This window comes from Dipodomys merriami, unplaced genomic scaffold, assembly GCF_024711535.1.
Source record: "Dipodomys merriami isolate MVZ:Mamm:240054 unplaced genomic scaffold, mDipMer1.0.p SCAF_22, whole genome shotgun sequence".
NCBI classification, from domain to species: Eukaryota; Metazoa; Chordata; class Mammalia; order Rodentia; family Heteromyidae; genus Dipodomys; species Dipodomys merriami.
In genome coordinates this window covers 8,896,380-8,919,616 of record NW_027203604.1, presented here as the reverse complement: position 1 = coordinate 8,919,616, position 23,237 = coordinate 8,896,380, and the positions used below count along the sequence as shown (strand labels likewise).

The window sequence follows — 23,237 nt, the reverse complement described above, 5'->3', positions numbered from 1 at the left end:
TTTTTTTAATAAAAGTAAATGATCGGGGCTGGGAAGGTGGCTCAGTGGTAGAGCGCTTGCCTTGCATGCCTGAGGCCCTGGGTTCAATTCCTCAGCACCCATAAGCAAAAAGAAAAAAGCCGGAAGTGGCACTGTGGCTCAAGTGGTAGAGCGCTAGCCTTGAGCTGAAGAGCTGAGGGAAAACGCCCAGGCCCAGAGTTCAGGCCCCACGACTGGACCCAAAAAAAAAAAAAAAAAAAGTAAATGATCAAGGGATATGCACATATATACTCTTGTTAAGAGTTGACTTTTCTCTGTATATTTTTCATGTATGGTTATGTATAATTTTAGTATTGGTTTATCTCTGATAGAAATGAGCACTGTTGGGTTAAGACCTAACTCATCGAATTAAAAGCTACAGAATCATTTTAACAGTTTATTAAACTCAATAAAATAAGTATACATTGGAAACGTTATAACAAAGTCACACTGATTTTAGTTGACAAAAATAGCTAACTAATCTACTGAGACATACATTTTTCACTTTATTATGATTAAATTGTTCTTAGAACAAATTAATTATACTGAGACTTTGAAAAAATAAAAAAGATATTTTGATGCTTTCATATATGCATATAATGTATTTTTATCATATTCATCCCCTCTATTACTTTTTCTTTGTTCCTCCTTTTTACATTTCAATGGATTTCATTAGTCTACCATACACACATATATTCGATCATATCTACCCCACCATCATATCACTGGCTCTCTCCAAGCATCTCCTTTATACTCAAATCATTTTTTAAAGATATTGATTCCTCAGATGAGGAAATACATGCACTATTTGTATTTCTGAATCTGGCTTATTTTTCTTAATATGATGATCCTCAATGTTCCATCCATTTTCCTGAGAATGACATAACTTCATTCTTCCTTATGGCTGAAAAAGTTTATAATGTATATCTACATTTTCTTTAGCCATTCAATGGCTGAGGAGCACTTAGCCTGATTCTATAGTTTAGCTATTGTGAATAGTGCTGCTGTAAATATGAATGTGCAGGTGTCTCTTGTATGTAGATTTTCACATACATGTATGCAAATAATATATGTACATGTATATGCAAATATTATGTATAAATATATATCCTATTTTCTTGTCCATTCATTGTTTGCTGGTTACTTTGGCTGATTGGGCCATTAGGCTATGATAAAAATGAGTATACAAGTATCTTGTTTGTAGATTGATTTACACTCCTTCCAATATAGGCCTAAATGGTGGGGTTCATAAGGTATGTCTATTTTTAGTTTTTTGAGCTTCCATGGTACTTCCCACAGTGATTGCGTTAGTTTACATTCCCACCAACAGTGTGTATGAGGGTTCCTTTTTACCACATCCTCTCCAGCATTTGTGTTCTCTCTATATATATCTGTTAGGCATGAGGCTTGAGGCTTGAACTCAGGGTCCAGGCACTGTCCTTGAGAATTTTTGCTCAAGGCTAATGTTCTATCACTTTGAGACACCACTCCACTTCCAGTTTTTTGTTTTTTGTTGGTTGTGGGGCTTGAACTTTAGGCTTGAGTGCTGTCTTTGAGCTATTCAGCTCAAGGCAAGTGCTCTACCACTTGAGCCACAGCACCACTTCCAGTTTTCTGGTGGTTTTATTTGAGACTTTCCTGCCCAGGCTGGCTTTGAACCATAATCTTCATATCTCAGCCTCCTGAGTAGCTAGGATTACAGATGTGAGCCACCAGAGCCCAGCTTCCACATCAGTTTTTAGGTGGTTAATTGGAGATAACTCATGAACAGGGCTGCCTTTGAACCTCGATCCTTAGATTTCAGCCTCCTGAGAAGCTAGGTTTATAGGCATGAGCCATCATTGCCCAGCTGGCATATGGTTTTTTGATTGCCCATCTCACTGGGGTAATATGAAATCTTAGTGTGGGTTTGATTTGCATTTTATTATGGCTGAAGATGTTGAACATTTCTTCATCTACTTATTAATCATTGGTATTTCATCTTCTGGTAGTTTTCTGTTCAATTTGTATACCTATTCATTAATTGGATTATTTGTTCTAGTTGTTGCTTAATTTTCTAAGATCTTTGCATATTCTGGATATTAATCCTTTACTTATTATATCCATTCTGCTGCAGTAGTATAGAATCCCAGTGGGTTTTTTTTCTGTTGTTTGGTTTTTCTTATTTGTTTTGTGCCAGTCCTGGGACTGGGCACTGTCCTTAAGCTTTTTTGCTCAAGGCTAGCTATTTTCTAGTTGAGCCACAATTGCACTTCTAGTTTTGTTTTGTTTTGTTTTGTTTTTAGTGCTTAATTGGTGATTGGTGATTGCATTAGTTTACATGAGAGATATGAGTCTCAAGACTTTCCTGCCTAGGTTGGCTTCAAACTGTGATCCTCAGATCTCAACCTCCTAAGCAGCTAGGATTACAGGTGTGAGCCAGCACTGCTTTGCCTCAGTGTTCTTTTATTTGCATTTCCTTTAAGACTAAGGATGCTGAAAATTTCTTCATGTATTTATTTGCCACTTTCACTTTTGTGAGAATTATCCGTTCAGTGAAATTGTCTACTTATTAATTGAATTATTGGTTCTTTTAATGTTTAATTCCTTTAACTCTTTATTTTCACGTGTGTGTGTGTGTGTGTGTGTGTGTGTGTGTGTGTGTGTGTGTGTGTGTGTGTGTGTGTGTGTGTGTGTGTGTTGGTGGGGGGCTGCCTCCAGAGTTTGAACTTAGTACTTCACACTTTCTTGTCTTGCTTGCTTGGCTGGTGTTCTACCACCTGAGACATGCCTCTAGACTGCCTTTCTGTTTGTTATTTTGAAGATAGACTGTCTCCAATTTTTCTGTCTGGGCTGGCTTTGAACTGCAAACCTCCAGGTCTCAGCTTCCTTAGTAGCTAGGATTACAGGTATGGCATTCAGTACATAGTGTTTTCATACATTCTTATTATTGATTGCTTGCCTGATGAATAACAGGCAAGAGATCAATAATATAGGCTATGGGCTATCACTTCATTCTGGAAGCGACTTCCTATAACATAAATAAACTTCTTAATTCGATGCAATCCACTTTGTCAATGCTTTCCTTTATTTTCTGAGCTACCATTTTATGGTTAAGTTTAAAATTTTTGAGAGCATGGTAGATTGACACATTTTAAGAAATGAATCCAGTATGGTGGTGCACACCTGAAATTCCAGCACTCAAGAGATGGAAGCACAAGGATCATGAGTTTGAGAGCAACATAGGCTACACAGTGAGACCCTTTCTCTCTCAAAAAAATAAGAAATAGGGCTGGGAAGGTGGCTCAGTGGTAGAGCGCTTGCCTTGCATACCTGAGGCCCTGGGTTCGATTCCTCAGCACCACATAAGCAAAAAGAAAAAAGCCAGAAGTGGTGCTGTGGCTCAAGTGGTAGAGCGCTAGCCTTGAGCTGAAGAGCTGAGGGACAGTGCCCAGGCCCAGAGTTCAGGCCCACAACCAGACCCCCCCCCCAAAAAAAATGAGAAATAAGATACAGGGGTCTTATGCACTCTTAATCCAGTTTCACATTTTCTTCACACAAGATACACAAATGATCAGTAAATACATGAAGTGATGTTCAACATCACTAGTCATTAGGGAAATGCAAATCAAAACCACAATGAAAAACTACCTCAGATTCATAAGGTTGCTACTATTTTTAAAACAGAAAATAAGAAGTGTTGGTAGATTGTGTAAAATGTGACACTCTTATACCTTAGTAGACAAGTTAAACAGTAGAACTGCTAAGAAAAACAGCAGTTCCTCAAAAGCTGAACAGAGTTATTATGTAACCCAGCAATATTTACTAAGTAAATACTCCAAAGAAGTGAAAGCATTCCTCACTCTGAAACTGGTATAGTACCATCATTTAAAAACACACAATGGGGCGGAAATCTAGGTTGTCTACAAGCAGATGAATGAATCAAGAAAATGTGTTCATATAATGGACAAGTATTTATCTATAAAAGTGAATGAAGCTCTGGGTATTTGCTACAACATGGATAAACTTTGAAAATATTCTACTAAAAGGGAACAATTACTGTATCTGCATGTACCTGCCTGAGCTAGATAAACCCCACATGGAGTTGAGCCCTGCCAAGGGGCTTAAAGGCAAGGCTGCAGACCTGCTCAGCCTCTTCTATTTCCTATCATGGGGCTTCTTCCTGCCTTCCTAAGGCTTGAACTCAAGGCCTGTGTGCTGTCCCTAAGCCCTTTTGTTCAAGGTGTGCACTCTACCACATAAGCCACAGCTTCATTCTGGTTTTTTGATTGCGAACTGAAGGTAAGATCCCATAGACTTTCTTACTGTGAGCTGCCTTGGAGCTATAATCCTCAGATCTCAGCCACCTGAGCAGCTAGGATTACAGGTGTGAGCCACTGACTCCTGGCCCTAATAAACAAAGTTTAACCCCTAATTGTCTCAGTAATTCCTTCTTCCAGAGATCTCAACTGGTCACAAATCTCAAGTCATTTTGGTCAACATGATCTTGGTAACTCGTGATAAACATAGTTTGGTATGACAAAGCTTGGTAATCTAATGCCAACAGACCTCCTCTCCTGATGTGCGCGCGCGCGCGCACACACACACACACACACACACACACACACACACACAAATACTCATGTACACATTCCACATGACAAGAGGCTCCCAAATTCACTCAGCCTTCAATAACACTCATTCATAAACTCACATTTTCATAGGTCTGCAGGCCTTCTCTTGGGTACAACTTCGGTGCCTGGCAAAGAGCTGCTCATCCTCTGAGACTCAGCCCATGTTCCTCAACTCCACGCTGCCCCTCACAGCCCCCAGAACCTCACATACATACATCATCTATACATCAAAGCAGTTAGCAGGTGACATCCGTACCTCCTGCAATGTGAGCCCCTTAAGACAGATCTGTCATTGCTCCATTCAGGGAGGGTTAGGCGATGGAGCAGGAAGCTGGGAATACAGAGTCTCACACACATACACACAGTCCTGGGATCAGGTGTGAGGCTCCTCCAGCTACTTTGGGCTTCATTTACTTCATTGTGCCTCAGTTCCACAATCTATGAGATGAGAGCAGTGGAACCTGTCTTTAACTTGTTTATGAGGCTTAGGAAAGATAGCAAACATTTACCAAGGCATAGGATTAGAGCTCAAAAAACTTTTGAAGTCTTCGGTACTGCCATCAGTTCTATGTCTGAATCCATGTCCCACCCCTGCCCTGGCACTGTCCAGACCTGGCATAGAGAGGAGCTTATTGAATAAATGACATTTTAATTTAGGCCAAAGACCCTCTGATGTCATACAGCATAGATATTCAGGTATGTCAGGCCTGTCTAGGTAGCTTAGTCAAGCATACCTGAACAGGCCATCACCCAGTTCCCAACTGGAGCATCTGTGTATAGAAGCTTCCAATGGGACTTTGGCACTTTTGCTAACAAAGACACAGCAGGTTGACTGGCAGGAGGAGTTTCCTTTGTCTGCAGGCCCCTGGCTAAGCAGTCAAGTCCTAGAGGGGACCACTGTATGCATTCTTGATATCCCCAAGTTCCCACTACAACTTGTTTCTGGTTCCTTCTCTGCCAGGGATGCTTCCATCCTTCTGTGCATTTTTTGCCTTTTCAACAGAGCGAGCAGGCATCCAGGGAGCAGTGCCGGGTAAAGCTAAATTCTTCGGGACGCTGTCTAGGGCCCCTAATGTGAGTGGAATATACCTGTAATCCTAGCAACTCAGGAGGCTGAGATCTGAGGACTGGAGTTCAAAGCCAGCATGGGCAGGAAAGTCTTTGAGACTCTTGTTTCCAATAAACCACCTGAAACCTTCAAGTGGAGCTATGGCCCAAAGTGGTAGAGTGCTAGCCTTGAGCAAAAAGAGCTCAGGGACAATGTCCAAGCCACATAACCAACAAGAAAGAAAAAGTCCATGCTCTCTGGGAGTTGCTAATATAGGAGATACTTCACAGTACAACATATTTTGCCCACCAGAGGAAGGAAATAAATTCAGGGAAAGGAGTCAAAACCCAGAAGGTTGGTGTGAGGGCAATGCCCTTCTGAAATGTGCACAGCCTTCGAGGAGGCTGTGATGATTTGGCTTTGACTTGGATTTGAAGAGGACAGGGTGAGACTCGGTTTGGGAACCTAAGCATTCCCTTAGGTGGGGGAGCATGTGTGAACATGACTGCCATGATACAGGCAGAAGTGAAGGGGATGGGGCCAGCAAGTAGGAGAGTTTGTTTTCAAGCACAAGCAAGACAGACATCTGCTGGCAGATGTTAAAAGCCTCAGTCTCCTCATTTATAAAGCAGATGGTCTTAATTTCAGGTATTGTATGGACTAAGTAAAGGAATGCATATCAAGGACTTGGCAGTGTTGGGGACCCAGAGTGTTCAATATGAGTAGCCCTTCATCCATACTATAGATTCTACAGAGTGGGGTAGGGGAGAACAAAACCTGCTTTTCTTATCCTTGTGAGTACCTTAGTCACACAGCCTTGACCTAGCCAATTCCTATGCATCCTCTGGGTTGCCCTTGTGTGTCACCTCCTGAGGGAAGCATTTCTGAATTACTCCATACTTACTCATCACACATCATGTATCCCAGATTCCTCCCACACAGTCCTAACATTGAAGATCAGTGCCATCCCTCTTGTAGGAAGCCCACAATGCTAATGACCACATGTGTTTGTAACTGAAAGCGCCTGAGATCATCCTAGCCACATCAGGTCTCCAAGTTCAAAGTACCTGCATCAGATTTCCATAGCTGTCCCTTTCCCTTCACAGACCAGGACCTCAGGTATAAGATGGGGGTGGGGAGGTTCCCTGTCAGGCTAAGCTGGGTCAGGTGCATGTGTTTTAGAGGCTGTGCATTTGTTTGAATAAGGCTTGTTCCTTCTTTTCCCTCTGGTTTCTCCCATTTATTATAAACAGCTTGCCCCAGGCAGACACATAGGATTTTCACTGTAACATCAGAATAATCACAGTAACCAAACTGGTTGGTCATGTTCTATTACCACTATGGCTGAATTCCTTAAAAATAATTTCATTTCACAAGTCAAAATATGACACATTCTTCATAAACAAGACATTAAAACACTAAAAGAATTAAGGCTTCATGGGAGAAATAGATCATTCCATCTGGGACACAGTAAGTATAATATTATCTCCATCTTGGAATGTGTTGTGACAGAGATTTAAAAAGTGCTAAAAAGTTATTACACTTTGAAAAGCCAATGTAGAGGGGCGTCTACTGGCCAAATCTAACATTTAAATGCCAAAGGGAAAAAAAAGTTAAGAGCTGGATATAGCTCAGTGGCAAAGCGCTTGCCTAGCAAGTGCAGTGTGCTGGGTTTGATCCCCAAATGAACAAAGAATAGACAAAAAAAATACAGTTTTTAAAAACCCAAACAAAAGAAAAAATAATGAATTGTAATCTACTGAATAAAAGAATCTATAGATCCATACTGCTAATGAATGAACAAGCAGGAATACCTTTCCCACTCCGGCTTGTCTTTCTTGCTCATGGCTGTTGTTCTAATACCTGAGCCACCTCTCCAGTCTCACATTATGAAGGTGAATTGGAGATAGATTCTTACAGACTTTTCTGTCCAGGGTGGCCTTGAACTACAATCCTCTGGATTTCAGCCTCCTGGGTAGTTAGGAACAGGCATGAGCCGCAGACCTCTAGTAAGGTTACTCTCTTGAGAGTGGTAGTAAGCCAAGGTAACTTCTTGGGGGAGGGGGAGGAGCTTGGGGAGTATTTAGGTGTGCTTGATGTCATTGTCAGGTGAGACACAACAAGGAAGTAAAATAAAAATGGATGAAACAAATTTGTTACAGGTCCAGAGAGGTTGGGGCATGAAAAAAAGAGGGAGGGGGACTGTAGGACCGTGCCTTTATTGGGGTCCATAGCATTATCCCTTTATTTTACCTTAGAGAAGGAGGCGTGGATTGGCTAGTTTTAATAAAAACGGGAGGGTAGGACGAACTTATTTAAGCGACGCTGGTGTTGACCACTATATCTTCATGACGTTCGGCAGTTGTGGGCTGTGTGGGCTCAGAGAGAAGAGGCCCAAGCAGTTGGACACAAACTACCAGCCAAGGGAGGAAAGTTCTTTCTAGGTCTAAGGTAAAGGGCACGGCATCTGCAAATGGGTGCCGGGCAGCAACTGTATTAAACTCACTTATGACCCTGTGCTCATAGGGCCACCTTCCTTCCCGCACTGCCTCGCCCAGCAGTGGGCGGAGGGGGGGGGCACACAGTCGCTCAAAAGTCTCCCCTACCCATCCCCCGAGCGCCGGCGTCCCCGACGGACCGGCCTCTTCCCAGCAACGCCCGCCACGCTTCCATCCAAAGCAGCCCACACGGAGCGCGAGTCACAGGGTGTCCAGGTTTTTATTACAAGCGGGGCAATAACGCGGCCGGATGGCGTCCGGACACTATCTACCTTGCTTGTCCCTAGGCCGGGAACCCCAAACCGGACGTTCTCCGGGTAGTCACTGGGCCCCCGGGTTTGACAGGTCGAGTCTGAAGCAATGGGAGGCGACCGACCAGCAACTGATCAGGGCGTCGGTGGCGCTGGCCAACCACCGCTCGGAGTTGGGCGGGAGACCCGCGCAACGGATCTTTGTAGTAGGCACCGCCGAGACTGCGGACACCTTCGCCAAGGCGTCAGAGAGCCAGCCTCCTCAAAGTACGGACCAATCACAGCCGTGAACCGGGCGGACGCGGGGCATGGTGGGTCTTGTAGTCTTCTCTCAATGGGAATGCAACCCCCAGTATGCCTTGCGCGAGTTAGGGAGAAGCAGTGCGGCGGCGCGGGCGGCCGTCGGGGCTGGGCGGCGGCGGCGGCGGCGGAGGCTCAGGAGGCTCGGGAGGGTCCGGCCTGCAGGAACCTTGGTGGGAGAGTCGGCTTCGGCGCGCGGCCACTATGTCCGCGCCGTCGGAGGAAGAAGAGTACGCACGGCTGGTGATGGACGCGCAGCCGGAGTGGCTGCGCGCTGAAGTGAAGCGGTTGTCCCACGAGCTGGCCGAGACCACGCGCGAGAAGATCCAGGCGGCCGAGTACGGGCTGGCGGTGCTGGAGGAGAAGCACCAGCTCAAGCTGCAGTTCGAGGAGCTCGAGGTGGATTATGAGGCCATCCGCAGCGAGATGGAGCAGCTCAAAGAGGTAAGCTGCCACCGCTCGACCCCCGTCCCGGGATCCCCGTGGGTGCCTGGGGCCTGTGGGGCTAGGTCACCCTTGCCCGGTGGAGGATGCAGGGGGTGGGGGCACGGGCAGGGTAAGGGCGTGAGCTGGGCCTTGGCCGGCGGGCCCTTACCCGACTGCGGCTTGGGGGCGGAGGGGGGGGCGGGGAGTGCCCTGGCACCCTGCAACTCCCCTCTGCCAGCCAGCCTCTTCCTTTGAAGGCCCCGGCGGCCCTTTTTCCTTTTCGTAAGGGCTGATGCTTTGCGGTGGTCGTCGCTGTCCAGGGTGTGTCTGTAATGTGCGTGTGGGTAGGTGGGCAGATCCTGAGCGCACAGACTCGAGTGACCCGCTAGGAAAGGCTGAGCCTGGATCTGGGTGGCCATTACTCTGTCACCTTCAAACAAAACACTTCCCCTCTCGTTGGTGCAGCTGCTTTTGGAGTATTTTCTGTTAGTTCCGTGAGTGCCCAGAGGCCAGGAAGGGACATAAAGGCCCGAGGAAGTCAGGGTCCCAAATTGCACTTCGTCCTGTCACGGGCCAGGGTCCGCTAGCATCCTCTCTGGCCCAAGTGCTCTGACCTCGTCATCATCTTCCATGATTGCTCTCCCACCGGTTTAGCTCGGATGCATGGCTTCCTTCGTCCACTTCCTGCTCTGTCCTCCCTTCTCGACCCTCCCCCTTGATGTGGCGCCTGTTCCTCCAGGAAAGAAACCTCAGTGGCCTGTGTCATTCCCACTGTGGGGAGAGAGATTAGACACCTTCAACCCCTTCAATCCAAGGCTGGCAGACAGCTTGCAAGAGGGGGCAGTAAGGAGGAATTTGGGCAATCATTTTCTGGGATTATTTAAACATCACTGTGTCTTCTGTCCTCCCTGACTTACCACCCTTCTTGTGGAGGTTTAAGAGGACACATTTTTGGGGTGGACACACTTGGGTTTGGACTCAGGCTCTACCATTTGCAAGTGTTGTGACTACGGTCTTCCCTTTTACAAAACGGGAGTGTAGCTTTGCTGGCTCAGAAAGGGTTGTTTTAAAGATTATATATTTGGAAAAGCCTGAGGTAGGGTCAGGCAGCAGAAAGCCTGTTGGTTTTCTTGACATTGTACTCCTCCATCAGACTATCCTGGTTATTGGTAACTTTCTGGCACCTTGGACAGGTGCCTGGACTCTGGAGTTTCTCTTACCTTCTTAGGGCGATCAGTAGGACTCTCTCTATGACACTGGAGAAGAATGATTCGATCTTTAAGACAAAGCCTAGGCAGAGCAGGTGCTGGGTTAGCTCCTCTGGGAAGTTGGGAGTTAAGTCTTCATACCCAACTGTCTATGACTGTTGGCACCTTCTCTATCCCAGCCTCCATTGGCAGTAGATCTAGTAGAGGGGTGGATGTGGCACCTCCTATAAGAGCCTCCATCAAGGTGTAGGGGGACAATGATAGAGGAAGGCAAGGGCCTGTGAAAATGTGAGTTGAGTGTGCCTTCATGCCCTTTCTAGTCTGCCACAGCAGGACTTATCTTACCCCTGCCCCTCTCTCTCCATGCAGGCTAGTACTATCAATTAGAGAACTCCTCCCTCTGCACACAGTGATAGGTAGCCTTATTTCCTTGTGGAGAGCTTGTGAACTGCTCTTAGCCAGCCCTTATAGTCCCCTTTTATATTAATCACTTTCCTTCAGTGGTATCTGCCTTGAGAAGAGACTGTTGCTGACTTAAATGGTCCCCCCTTCAGAGCCTTTCAGTTGTAAGCTCTTTGCTATTATGGACCCAATTGTGTTTTGGCATAGTAAAGAACATGGCATAATCTTAGGGCAATTATCTTTTTGGTAAGTCCCTAGCAGAATTTGGAAGAATGTGTTACCATTTCTGTAGTGGCTTTTTGTGTGTTTTCTTAGTTTAATATCACTCCTTCGCTCCTCCACACAACTTTGGTCAAACTACTTCTCTCCTCTTTGTAAAGTGGGATATATTCTGCTTAAAGTCCCAAGCAGAGTTTAGCAGGGATGGGGAACCTTTACACTGACTAGGACCATTTTGATATTTATAGTATCATTCTCAGTTCATACAAAATTATCAATACAGGCTGGGGGCAGCCAATGAGAAACATACATGTCTGTCCCATCATGTGTTTGATTAAGTGATTTATTGGGCCTTATACAGCCCTCAGGCTGGACATTCTCACCCCTGGGAGGAATGTGCATTAATTTCAGAAGTGCTGCCAAAATGTTTTCTGGTTTACCTCCTAATCATATAGATTGTGCCTGTTCTTCATACCCATACCAGCGTAGGTTCTTGTTCACCTGTTTAATCTTTGTCAATATCATATTGGAAAACTTTAACTCCTATCTCAAAAGTCAGTACTTAGGGAGCCAGTACCTTCTGGGAGTTCTCTCCCCTAGAGTGGTAAACCACTTTAATTCTTTTAAGTTTATTTCTTGAACTAAGATGGTTTTGTTTGTTTTTTTGTGCTGATCCTGGGGCTTGAACTCAGGGCCTAGTGCTGTCCCTGAGCGTTTGTGCTCAAGGCTAGTGCTTTATCACTGGCCACAGCTCTACTTAGTTAATTGGAGATAAGAATCACAGACTTTCCCATCCTTGTTGGCTTCAAACCTTGATCCTCAGATCTCAGCCTTCTGAGTACCTAGGATTACAGGTGTGAGCCATCCACAGCCTGCTAAAATGGGCTTAGTTACTAACAAGTTATGTTATAAGTGGAGTTGCTGACACTCTTTCTTGTATTTATAAACATAACAATCATTGAAGGAAGGAAGATGGTTGACAAGCTGAGGGGGGTCCCATGGTGGGTTAGTAGAGTCATTGCTGGCCCTGCTACCTTTCTCCCTAGGGGGATGCCTGTATCCTGCTGACAGCATGGGTAAGGCTAGCAGTGGGGAGGATACCCAATGACTCAATTTGCTAATGATTTTTTTGAGTCTGACTTGGCCACATCTGTCCCAAGTTACCTTGTGTCTTCTCCCCTTCTCCAGCTTGGTGGGAAGAGAATTGGGTAAGCTTTGGCCAGCCACAGGTGTTTATAGTTCTGAGCGGCCATGGAACATCTAGCTGTGTCAACTTCAGCTTCCAGGAGACAAATGTGTTGGTACAGCACAACAGGTACCATAGGTGAATGGGCTGAGTCTGGGTGCCATGTGGGTCTCATCAGAGAGTTAAGGGGCAGATCTGGGTGCCCTCACAGCTTTGCTGTGCCACCTTGGATGGTGCTGAGTTTTGGGATGTTGGCATCTTTGTCTTTGTGGAGTGGATGGAATTGGGTGTTGGGCTGGGCTGGATATATCAAGTGTTTAATCACCTGTGCTCCCACCTCATTCAAACCTAGATCTCCTCATTGCAGTACCTGCAACTCCTCCCTGTTCTTTGTGATTTCTCATTCTTGTCTCTCATTGCTGGCTCCATAGGACTGCCCTGTGTGTCATACCTTTCCAGTTTGTAGGACCATCCTACCTTTCTTCCTGAAAGTCCCACCTACCCTTCAAGCTTGGATATTTTATGGGAAGCTCCCTTGACTAGTGTTTTTTGAACTTGCCTGAGCTGTTGTTCCCAGCACTTGGGTCACTGCTGGAGGCAGGGATAATAGAGGGATTAGCTGAGGTTCCACCTCTAGGTCTACTGCTTGGTATGCTACAGAGAAACCAGAGGTAAGGCCCTCTAGGTCTACTGCTTGGTATGCTACAGAGAAACCAGAGGTAAGGCTGGCGTGTTGGTTTCTAGAGTAAGAGAAATCCTGGACTTAGTTAAACTGAGTAGAAGATTCTCCTGTTCTTCTTATAGTTCGTGAAACTGTCTTGTGTCTATTTTTTGATCAGAGGGGTCTCAGGGACTGGAAGATAGATGGAAACCCAAGGATTTTTGGAGGGCCAATTGGTGGTGATCCGCTAGTTACATAACGATTACCTGTTTGGGTCTTGTAAATTCTTGACTCACTGAAAGTGCTCCTAGGCCTGGCAGTTTGAGAGAGGCAACTTGAGACATCCAAACAGTTGTCATGTGGTCCCACTCATGTCACTGACTCCTGGGCCTCCCTTTCCAACTACCAGATATGGAGCAGAAGGTCAAGAAAGAATCTTAAAGGGCCCTTCCACTTTAAAAAGTGTCTGGAACTCCCATATCAGGCCCTAGTGCTGTTTTCTGCAGTGCCTGGAAACTAGGCACTTAAACTTGGCAGAGAATCTGTTCCAGGCCGTGAATGGCTGATCCAGGACAGTCCTGCCAGCATGTGGAGGTGTGGCCTTGGCCATCTTCCACTGGCATGTGGCTGACATAGCTGTGATGGAGTGGACCTGTCTTCAGGGATGCCAAGCATGCCTTGAGGCTTAGCAGGTGGGGCCATAGGAGGCCCAGGCTTAATGCTGGGAGACTTTGGGCCCCAGAGGAGCTAGGCATTGCCTGAGCAGGAGAGGAGGCTGTTCTGTGATGGTGTCCAGCCTTGTGGTCTCCACACTCTAATACTGGAGTGGGAGTTTGGACCCTGCCTAGATGTTAAAGAAATATGTGGCCCTAGATAAGCCACTCTGCCTGTCTAGACCACAATGGGTTAATAATGGTTGGTACCTGTCACCACAGCCCAGTGCTCTAAGAACACTCGAGCTTACAACTTGGTAAGCCCTATCCCAAGTTCATTTAGGGTTTCTGCTGGACTTCCCTGTCACTTTAGGACCTCAGTCCTTCCTCTGAGGGTAGAGATCAGAAAACTGTCATTTAGGCTTAGGCCAGTGTCCCAGCAGTCAGAAAGATGAGGCTGATGAACTGGGCAGGACAGGTGCCCCTTCTCTTCCTCAGAACTGTAAGGGCTACTTTGCTCAGGTGGATGATCAAGGAACATGGGGCTCACTTCATTTTTAGAAGATATTGTGTGTGTTTTTTTTAACGTGTATCTTAGGAACCTCAGAATGTAAAGCAGAGAAGTAGTGTCTTTGTGAAATATGTGTAGACAGTAAATGATCAGTACAGGAACATCTGACTTTTTGTTGTTGTTGTTGTTGTTGTTGTTGTTAGCTCTTTTTCCCAGGAGTGTGTGAGATAACACAGACAACATAAAGCTGCAGAAACTGCTCAGAGCCAGTAGTTCATGCCTGTAATCTTACTCAGGAAGCTGAGATCCTGAGGATCAAGGTTTAAAGCCAGGCTGGGTAGAAAAGTATGTAAGACTATCTCCAGAATAACCAACAGAAGGCCAGGCTGGAGGCATGGCTCAGTTGGTAGAGAACAAGCTGAGCCAAGTACAAGGCCCTGAGCTCAAACCCTGGTACTGAGTGGAGGGAGAGAAAGCAGGGGAAATCTTCACACATCTGTCACAGTTCTTTTTTTTTTTAAGAAAATATTGTTTAAGTAGATAGAAGGACATGGTGAGCTTGTCTGTGCTCTTGCCCATACCTGCAGTTTGTAGCCATGGCCAGTTTTGCTTTTGTATCTCAGTTTATCCTGCATGGCTACTTCTGAATCAATTGCTTGGCCACACTTGATTTTTCACACATAAAACCTACCTGGGCATCGGTGGCTCACGCCTGTAATCCTAGTTACTCAGGAGGCTGAGATCTGAGGATCGTGGTTCAAAGCCAGCCTGGGCAGGAAAGTCTGTGAGACTCTTATCTCCAATAAACCACTCAGAAAACTGGAAGTGGTGCTGTGGCTCTAGTGCTAGCCTTGAGCTGAAGAGCTGAGGGACAGTGCCTAGGCCCAGGTTCAAGCCCCATGACCAAAAAAACCCCCTAATAATTGCTAGTCATTAATGTTGTCTGCTATCAAGTAGCATTTGTGTTTCCCAAATTTGGCTCATAAATTTTGTTGTATGGTTTGTCTCTGTCAGGAGCCCAGCAGGACCAGCATGTTTTATTGGAGTCAAGACAGCCATATGCAAAGTCCTGTGTACTTTTACCCAGCAACTGTCCCTATCCCTGTCCCAGTGCTTTGGAGGAGCCCAGCAGGCAAACTCCCATCTTATCTGGCATGACTAGGCACCCTTCTGTCTTAATATTTTCCAGGGAGCCAACTTCAGTTGATGATGACATTGCTGGGTCATCTATCCAGCCATTCCTGTACCAGCATTTATTGAACAACTGTGCCTACCTGAACTGAGTTGACATCTAATAGACATATCCTGAATACCATGCCCAAGCCCAGTGTTCTAAACCAGAAAGGAGGGACAGCTGTTCCCATCCTGCAAGTAAGAACATGAAGGTCAGAGTGAGGACTGACTTCAAACTCTATCTCTAGCATAGCAGAGTCATTTGATCTTGGCTAGACTTGTGACCCAGAGCTGGTTGCCCTTTGTTGGCCTCAGTTTCCTTGTTTTAGGCCAGTTTATTTCTGAAGGCCTTGCAATGGAACCAGCTTTTCACTCCAGTGATGGTATTATGTCTAAGTTCTCTGCAACACATGCTGCTTCCTGCCTAGTATTCTTGGTTACTTTGCTCTTTCTTTCTTGTATCCTGTGCCTGTTCCTTCCCTCACAGAGTAGCTACCAGGATCCAGGGCTGGCTGATGAGCACTGTGTCCCTGAATCTGAGGGATTGATACCATGAGTACCCTAGGAGTATGACCTGAGATATTCATGCTCACTGATGGGTACCAGAGAGCTTTCTTTTGTGTGGCACATTCAGTTCTCTAATGCTTGGATATAGGAGGATATATACACTTGCTCCAGAGTATTGTTAAGGAACAGTTTGATCATAATGAGAATTTTTGTATTGTGTAATTCCATCCTTTAAAAGCAGTAAATGCTGAAAATGAACTTTACAACTGGGAGGGGTGGACAGCCGAGGGGGGAGGGGGGAAGGGAAGGGATGGTAGGGGAAAAACAAAGGAGGAGGTAACAATGCTCGATATGAAATGTACTCATTACCTTACTCATGTAACTATAACCCCTCTGTACAGTATTTTTACAATAAAAAAAATTTTTTTAAGTAAATGCAGAGCACAAGTGGTAGAGCGCTAGCCTTGAGCTGAAGAGCTGAGGGACAGTGCCCAGGCCCAGAGTTCAGGCCCCACGACCGGACCCAAAAAAAAAAAAAAAAGTAAATGCAGAGCCATCCACCCAGCTAACCTGAACCATATGAGACTACATAGGATATAAACCCCCATATCTGGTGATACACTGCCCATCCTATTTCTTTTACCTCTCCCCACATTTGATGATACACTTCTTATCCTGTTTCTACCACCTTACTACTGCTTGGAAGCTGCCAACCTGGTAGACCACATACCATTAAACCACTCAGCATCTTGTTAAAATAAAGCACCATGTAGTGTGTGTGTGTGTGTGTGTGTGTGTGTGTGTGTGTGTGTGTGTGTGTGTGTGTGTGTGTAGTTTTAGCCCATTTAATGTGTTGAACTGTGCTGCTATTTAATCATTAATTAAAAAAATTAATATTTGTATCTTCCACATGCCATTGCCTTTTTAATTAACATCAGACATTTGTGTGGTATTTTTATTAACAGTTGATGAAACAATATCAAGGCATTGCCACTAAAGTCCCTATTTATCTAGATTACCTTAATTTTTATTCTGCATTCCTCTTTTTTTTAATTGTGAAAATACCATACAGAGGGGTTATAATTACATGGGCAAAGTAATGAGTACATTTCTTATCAAGCATTGTTGCCTCCTCCTTTGTTTCCCCTTCCCATCCCTTCCCATCTGCCACACCCCCCCCCCAAATTGTAAAGTTCATTTTTTTTGTTTGTTTTGTTTTTGTTTTTTGGTCAGTCGTGGGGCTTGAACTCTGGGCTTGGGCACTGTCCCTGCGCTTGTCAGCTCAAGGTGAGCACTCTACTGCTTGAGCCACAGCACCACTTCTGGATTTCTAGTGGTTTTATTGGAGATAAGAGTCTCACGGACTTTCCTGCCTGGGCTGGCTTTGAACCATGATCCTCAGATCTCAGCTTCCTGAGTAGCTAGGATTACAGGTGTGAGCCACTGGTACTGGGCTTAAAGTTTTTTTTTTGACGGGAGGACTTGTACATCTATTCTGCATTCTTTTTCTGCCTCAAGTTCTCATCTAATCTTCTTGTCTCTTGAGGCTCCTCTTGACTATGATTTCCTCATTTTTGATGACCTTGACAGTTTTAAGGAAGATTGGTTGGGGTTTTGTCCTTCAATTGGTATTTGTTTCAAGTTTCTCATGATTAGATTGGGACTGTGGATTTGAGGTACGGAGATCACAAAGCCAAGGGCCTGTCTCATTACTCTCATATCAGTAGTACACATTGTCAACAAGATGGATCCCAGTTGTTGTTGACTTTGATTACCTGACTGAGATAGTGTTGTTAGGTTTCTCTGTTCTAAAGTTACTTTTCCCCTCCTATTTTATACAGTCTTTGGAAGGAAGTCATATGCAAATTATTTGGGGAAAAAATTAAATCAAAGACTTATCCTTCTCCCACCCTTTATTTATTTGATCGTTATAGACTAGTGAAAGTTCCTCTTATATATTGGGTTATATTCAGTACTAATTTATTTTGTTACTCAAATTGTTCCAGCTATGGCTGTATATTATGCTTATATGACATATAAAATCACTGTGATACGTTTTCCTATTTTTTTAGTTATTTTTGAGGTGGTACTGGGGTTGGACTCAAGGTCTTGAGCTTGTTTTGCAAGCAGCGCCTTACCATTTAAACCATGCACTTATTGATTTAGTTGTTTTTAAATTAAGGTCCTGCATTTATGCCTGGGTAGACCTGGAGGGTGATCTTGCTAGACATTACTATGTCTAGCTTTTAGTGGGCTAATGTCTCTTGGACTTTTTGCCTGGGTTGTCCTCTGACAGTGATTCTCCCATCCCTGCCTCCCAGAGCCACTGCACTTGGCCTATTTTCCTTTTAAAACACTTTATTAACTTTGTGATACTACATGATGTTCAGGCTTATCTTATATGTGTCCTGCCTCAGTCTTAAAAATCAGCCATTCCTTCCAAGAATCCCTTTAAAATGGGAAAGGTATTAAAATTACAAAGATCTAGTTTTTAGGTTGCTCATTGTACTAAGATATCCTCAATTCTAGATACATTCAGCTATAGAGCAAGTAAATAATATGTGTATCTACTAACTTATGTTGATATACATTTAACAGTATAGTTCTGAATGTAGCCATCTGCATGTTTATTTAGCAAAACATGACCTCATACTTCTGTGTCCAACTCTAATCCATCACCACATGAAGCATTCTCACCACTTGACCTCACTATCCATAGCATCCCACTCAATGAGACACCTGGCTCCCACTACCCACTACACAATAACTTAATTGTTCATTCCATTTCATAGGTACAGGTACAATTCATAGTATTGAATTGTTAACCCATACTCCAGTAGGCTTCTGTGGTGTTCTTTTTGCCTTTAGTGTTACAGATTTCACTTTTTCCCAAAACCACTTACATTGCCATCATATTTGTCACTCCTTTCTGTGAAGTTTTTAGTTATATATAAACACACACACAACACACACACACACACACACACACACACACACACACACAATCTGTATATATACCTATTCTACATTCTACATTCTATCTTGGGATTCCCTAATGATTTTTAAATATTTGTATATATTAAGGTTGACTCTTTGTTGTTTGAAGTTACCTGGTCTTAAATGAATAGTGCTGTTTATCTCCTATTGTAGTATTGTTTAGAATAGTTTTACCACCTTAAAAAATCCCATGCTTCCCCTATTCTAACCCCATCTCTTATTGAGCCTCAACCAACCAACTCTATAGTTTTTTTTTCCAGAATGTCACATAATTGTAATCATATAGTATGAGGCCATTATAACTTGGCTTTTATCTTTAGCAATTATACATGTAAGATTTGACCTTGTCTCCTTATGGCTTTATTTCTTTTCTTTTTTTGCTGGTCCTGGGGGCTTGAACTCAGGGCCTGGGTGCTGTCCCTAAGTTTCTTTGTGCTCAAGTCTAGTGTTCTACCACTTGAGTCACAGAACCACTTCTGGCTTTTTCTGAATAGTTTATTGGAGATAAGAGTCTCACTGACTTCCTTGCTCCGTTGTTCTGGCTGGCATCCAATCATGATCCTCAGATCTCAGCCTCCTGAGTAGCTAGGATTACAGGTGTGAGCCAGGCCATCAATCCATTCTTGAAGGCTCTACTCCCATGATTCAGACCTCTTCCACTAGGCCTCACTTCCCACCATTGTTACCTTGAGCCTTTAAGCTCAATGTAAGTTGAGCGAAGTAATTGAGCTGAGGCAGACTATGACCCGGCCCAAGTGACCCCAGGAGAGAGGTGTTCAGAGTGACCATGTGTGAGGTCATATGACCACATGAGCAGGAACCAAAGACTCCCCTGAGAGACCAAGACAGCTGGGTTCACTGTATTTAGTATACACGGAGTCCTAGCATCCCTCAGTCTTAGCCTGAGGGTTTTAGGATATATACATCCCTTGTGACAGGGACCTGAAAAGGACCTGAGATTGGATTTGTTTGGTATCTTTCTGAGCACTGCAACACTAGACAAAGGGTGCCTGTGACATTGATGCCTGGCTACCATGTTGCCCACAGATCCAACCCCTCTTCCAGTGCTTCTGGACAAGCTAGCATTTGTATCATTACAGCCAGTGTCTGTTTCTCTTCAGGCTCCTGTTTTACCATGTGTCCTGTGGTGGGAAAGACTCTAAGGCCTAAGTTAAAGGTTCCTGACACTTGCTGACATCAGGCCTTGGTGATGTCCCTTCCTAAAACAGGCTAATGAGGTGAAGAAATGTGAGAGGGCCAGAGATGAAGTGAGAAGAAAACCTGGCTGATGCCCTACTCTTCTGTGATTTCCAGCCTGGCCCAGGCTGCTCTGCCTGCTGAGCCATCCTTTGTTGGCCTGGCACAGATGTGAACTGGAAAGCTGCCTGGTGGGACCAAGGGTGGGAGGGTTTAGGCCACCCCACCTGTCTGACCAGACTGCTGAATGAAGGTTTGTAATAGGGCAATCAGCTGCTTATAGCTGGTCCCCAAGTCCCAGAAGTGAGCTCTTTGTCCTTGGGCAGGTGAGCCAGGGTCTATGGGGAACCCTGTCAGCCCCAGGGCTCAGCTGGCCAAAAGCCTCTCTGCTGATGTGAGGGCAATTAGGGTGTAATCTTCTCTAAATGGCACCCAATTCCAGCTAAATCCCTCCTGCCCAGGGACGAATCCCCAGTTTTCTAAAAGCAGCTTAGTATTTGGACGCTGCCCAGGGCAGCTGGGGTTCTCAGTTGGCAATGGGACAGCCACTGCAGATTGTTACTGGCCTCACAGAGGGGGGATCATGGGTAGTCAGGGACCAATTAACAGACATCACAGCCCTGTGTTAGTATTCTCTAGGTGTTCTAGTGACCCCTATAGCTACAAGTGTAGGAGTCCTAGAGGAAAAGGAACTATATAGCAGGAAGGGGATGGACTATCTTCCTCAGTCTCTCGCTGTGAGCAGGATAGATGGGTCTTTGGAGGAACCTGGGGCAAAGTATGTCTCCTGCATGTGGCCTGATAAACAAGGGAGGCATGCTTAGCAGTGGAGTGTGGTAGAAATAGATATGTACTGTGCCCACCTGGCTCTGATTCCCAGGAGATCCCTATCCTCTCTCATAGGGATTTTGCAGCCTTTTCAGACATCTGCTAATGGGAGGGCCTTAGGATCTAGACTCCTCAGCAATTCCCTGGCACTCCCTATACACTGTTCTGGGAGTCACCCTTTCTCAAAGGGTGAATTATTTATATATTATTATTATTATCATTTTTTGTGTGTGTGAGACTCCTTGGTGGTACCACTCAGAAAGTCATCTGACCTTGTAGAGCTTCAGTCTGATTACCAGTGAAGTAGAGGTGACAGGTTCTACTTTGCAAGACTGTTGTCAAGATCAGATAAGATCACTGTCTCTTTCTAAAGGCTCTGAAGCCTATGCCATTTGCGGCCTGTGTCTGTTCAGGAAGTCTCTTTGAACAATGGGAGGAGGGTGTTGTTTGGGGAGGTCCTTCCTGGAGTCCCCTTACCCAGTGTGAATGATAAGAACAGCCAGTGAGTGTGATGAGAGTCTCTTATAATCTGTCTCTGGTTTCTCGTTAGATGAATTGGCAGGCCTGTGTGCCTAGATCTGCCTACACATAAAATCATCTAGGACTTTTATCATACTGAAGCCCAGGCCATATCTGGGGCAATTAAATCAGTCTCAGGAGTGTCTCTGCTTATGGAATAATTCTGTGGGAAGACAAGTGGGCAGTCCATCTCTATGCAGTTTCTACTTGGGGATCTTGAACATTCTCACTCCATCTATCATTTGTGATTTAGCCTGTGGCAGGATCCTGTGTACATGGATACTATGTAGAGTGTTCATTAGCCCAGGGACCATTGGGTAAGACCAGATCTAGGAAGTAGGAGCTGTACTTGCCACATGGTCACTGGCAGTATGATCTTTCCACTGGCAGGAAAGATTAGATATCCCACAGGAACTTGCAAGACCAGCCTACCTAGCATCCCAGAGCTCCCTATACTTCTAGAGTCACCTAGCCCTACTCTGTACTTTCAGTGCTCCAGCATCTGATTCATCATCATCTCCATTTACCTCCTTTGAGTATGGTACCTATCATCTTCCAGCTATGTCCCTTTGTCTGTCCTTCATTTGTTCTACAGATCTGAGTATCTGCTCTCTATTAAGCATGGGCTTACTTTCTTCATCCCTATACCCACCATGAAGATCAGGAATAGACTTGGTGCCAGTACAACATCCTCAGGATAGGCCTGGCTCTTCTTTTGCAAAGAGTGTTGCCCTGCCCAATGTCTGTCTGGCTGGATGGCCCTGCCCTTGTCTCCTGCTCAAGCATCCACCAGCATCTGTAAACTGGAGTGATTAGTCATTGGCCAAAGTGAGGCATTGACCTGGAGGTGATTCGGCAGTTCTGAGGGAGTTGGTGATTTTTTTCTCTCTACCTAGTGGGTCCAGCCCTCCCTACTGGCCCCAGGGCTGACTCCAGCTCTGACCTGTGTTCTAGAGCTATGTACAGGGCTCCCGTGAAAGAGGTGAAGGATCGGCCTTTTCCAGGCACCCTCAGAGGCTTTTGAAAAGGACATTTAGACCCACTGCCTACTGTGTCTGGTTCTGGGGAAACGTACTTCTCCACAGCACCAACTGATTTCCCATAGTAAGCCAAGTCACTGTGGCCACTGTTCTTGATAGGGATAGGGTGGGTGGTATTAAGTCCATTTGGAACCCCTTTTAATATCTTGGCTTTGAGATGTGGCCTGAATTAGATCCAAGAAAGAAGACAAAGGGTTCTGTTCACCTCTCTAGAAGATTCTTTCTTTGTTTGGGAGTTTGGTGGGCACTTCTGCATGGAGATCTCATCACCTGCTGTTGGGATTGGGAAAGTTCAGTGTGAGGTAGATCTGATGCCTCTGACCTCCCAAGGAGTACACATTTCTGAAGTGACTGACATATGGATGATTCTTTTGTTACAGTCCTCATTTTTAAAATTGAGGTGTAATTTGCCTATAATGAGGCACATACAGTGGTATACATTTCCAGTGGCAGCCCTCACATGGGAGCTTACCAGAAGTCTTTCATTGAGGTGTAAGGTAAGTACAGAAATTACAAAGATGATTTGTCAGTGGACACACTCATGCAGCCACTCACAGATCAAAAAATCATGTGCTAGCCATGACCCAGTAGCTCACACCTGTAATCCTAGCTATTTAAAAGGTTGAGATTTGAGGAGTGTAGTTTAAAGCCACCTGGGGCAGGAAAGTCTGTGAGGCTCTTCTCCCTCCCCTCCCCCCCCTCCCCCCCCCCCCCCCCGGTCAGTTGTGGGGCTTGAACATTGGGCCTGGATGCTATCCCTGCACTCTTTAGCTCAAGACAAGCGTTCTACCACCTGAGCAAGAGTGCCACTTCCAGTTTTCTGGTGGTTATGGAGATAAGAGTCTCATGGACTTTCCTGCCCCGGCTGGCTTTGAACTGCCATCCTCAGATCTCAGCTTTCTGAGTAGCTAGCATTACGGGCATGAGCCACCGGCTCCCAGTTTGCGAGAGTCTTTTAACTCCAGTTAATCACCAAAAAGTT

At 45.1% G+C, this 23,237-nt stretch overlaps 1 protein-coding gene across 2 annotated transcripts in view; it reads left to right on the top strand.

Moving 5' to 3' along the window:
- Positions 1-8,792: 8,792 nt before the first annotated feature.
- Bicd2 (BICD cargo adaptor 2) overlaps positions 8,793-23,237 on the top strand; it is a 50,144-nt gene continuing 35,699 nt past the window's right edge. Inside the window, exon 1 of one of the 2 annotated variants that reach the window (XM_070033281.1) lies at positions 8,793-9,172. In XM_070033281.1, the coding sequence (XP_069889382.1) occupies positions 8,933-9,172 (240 nt within the window). In that variant the 5' untranslated portion in view covers positions 8,793-8,932. The remainder of the gene's footprint in view (positions 9,173-23,237) is intronic. The other variant, XM_070033280.1, reaches the window with a different exon arrangement.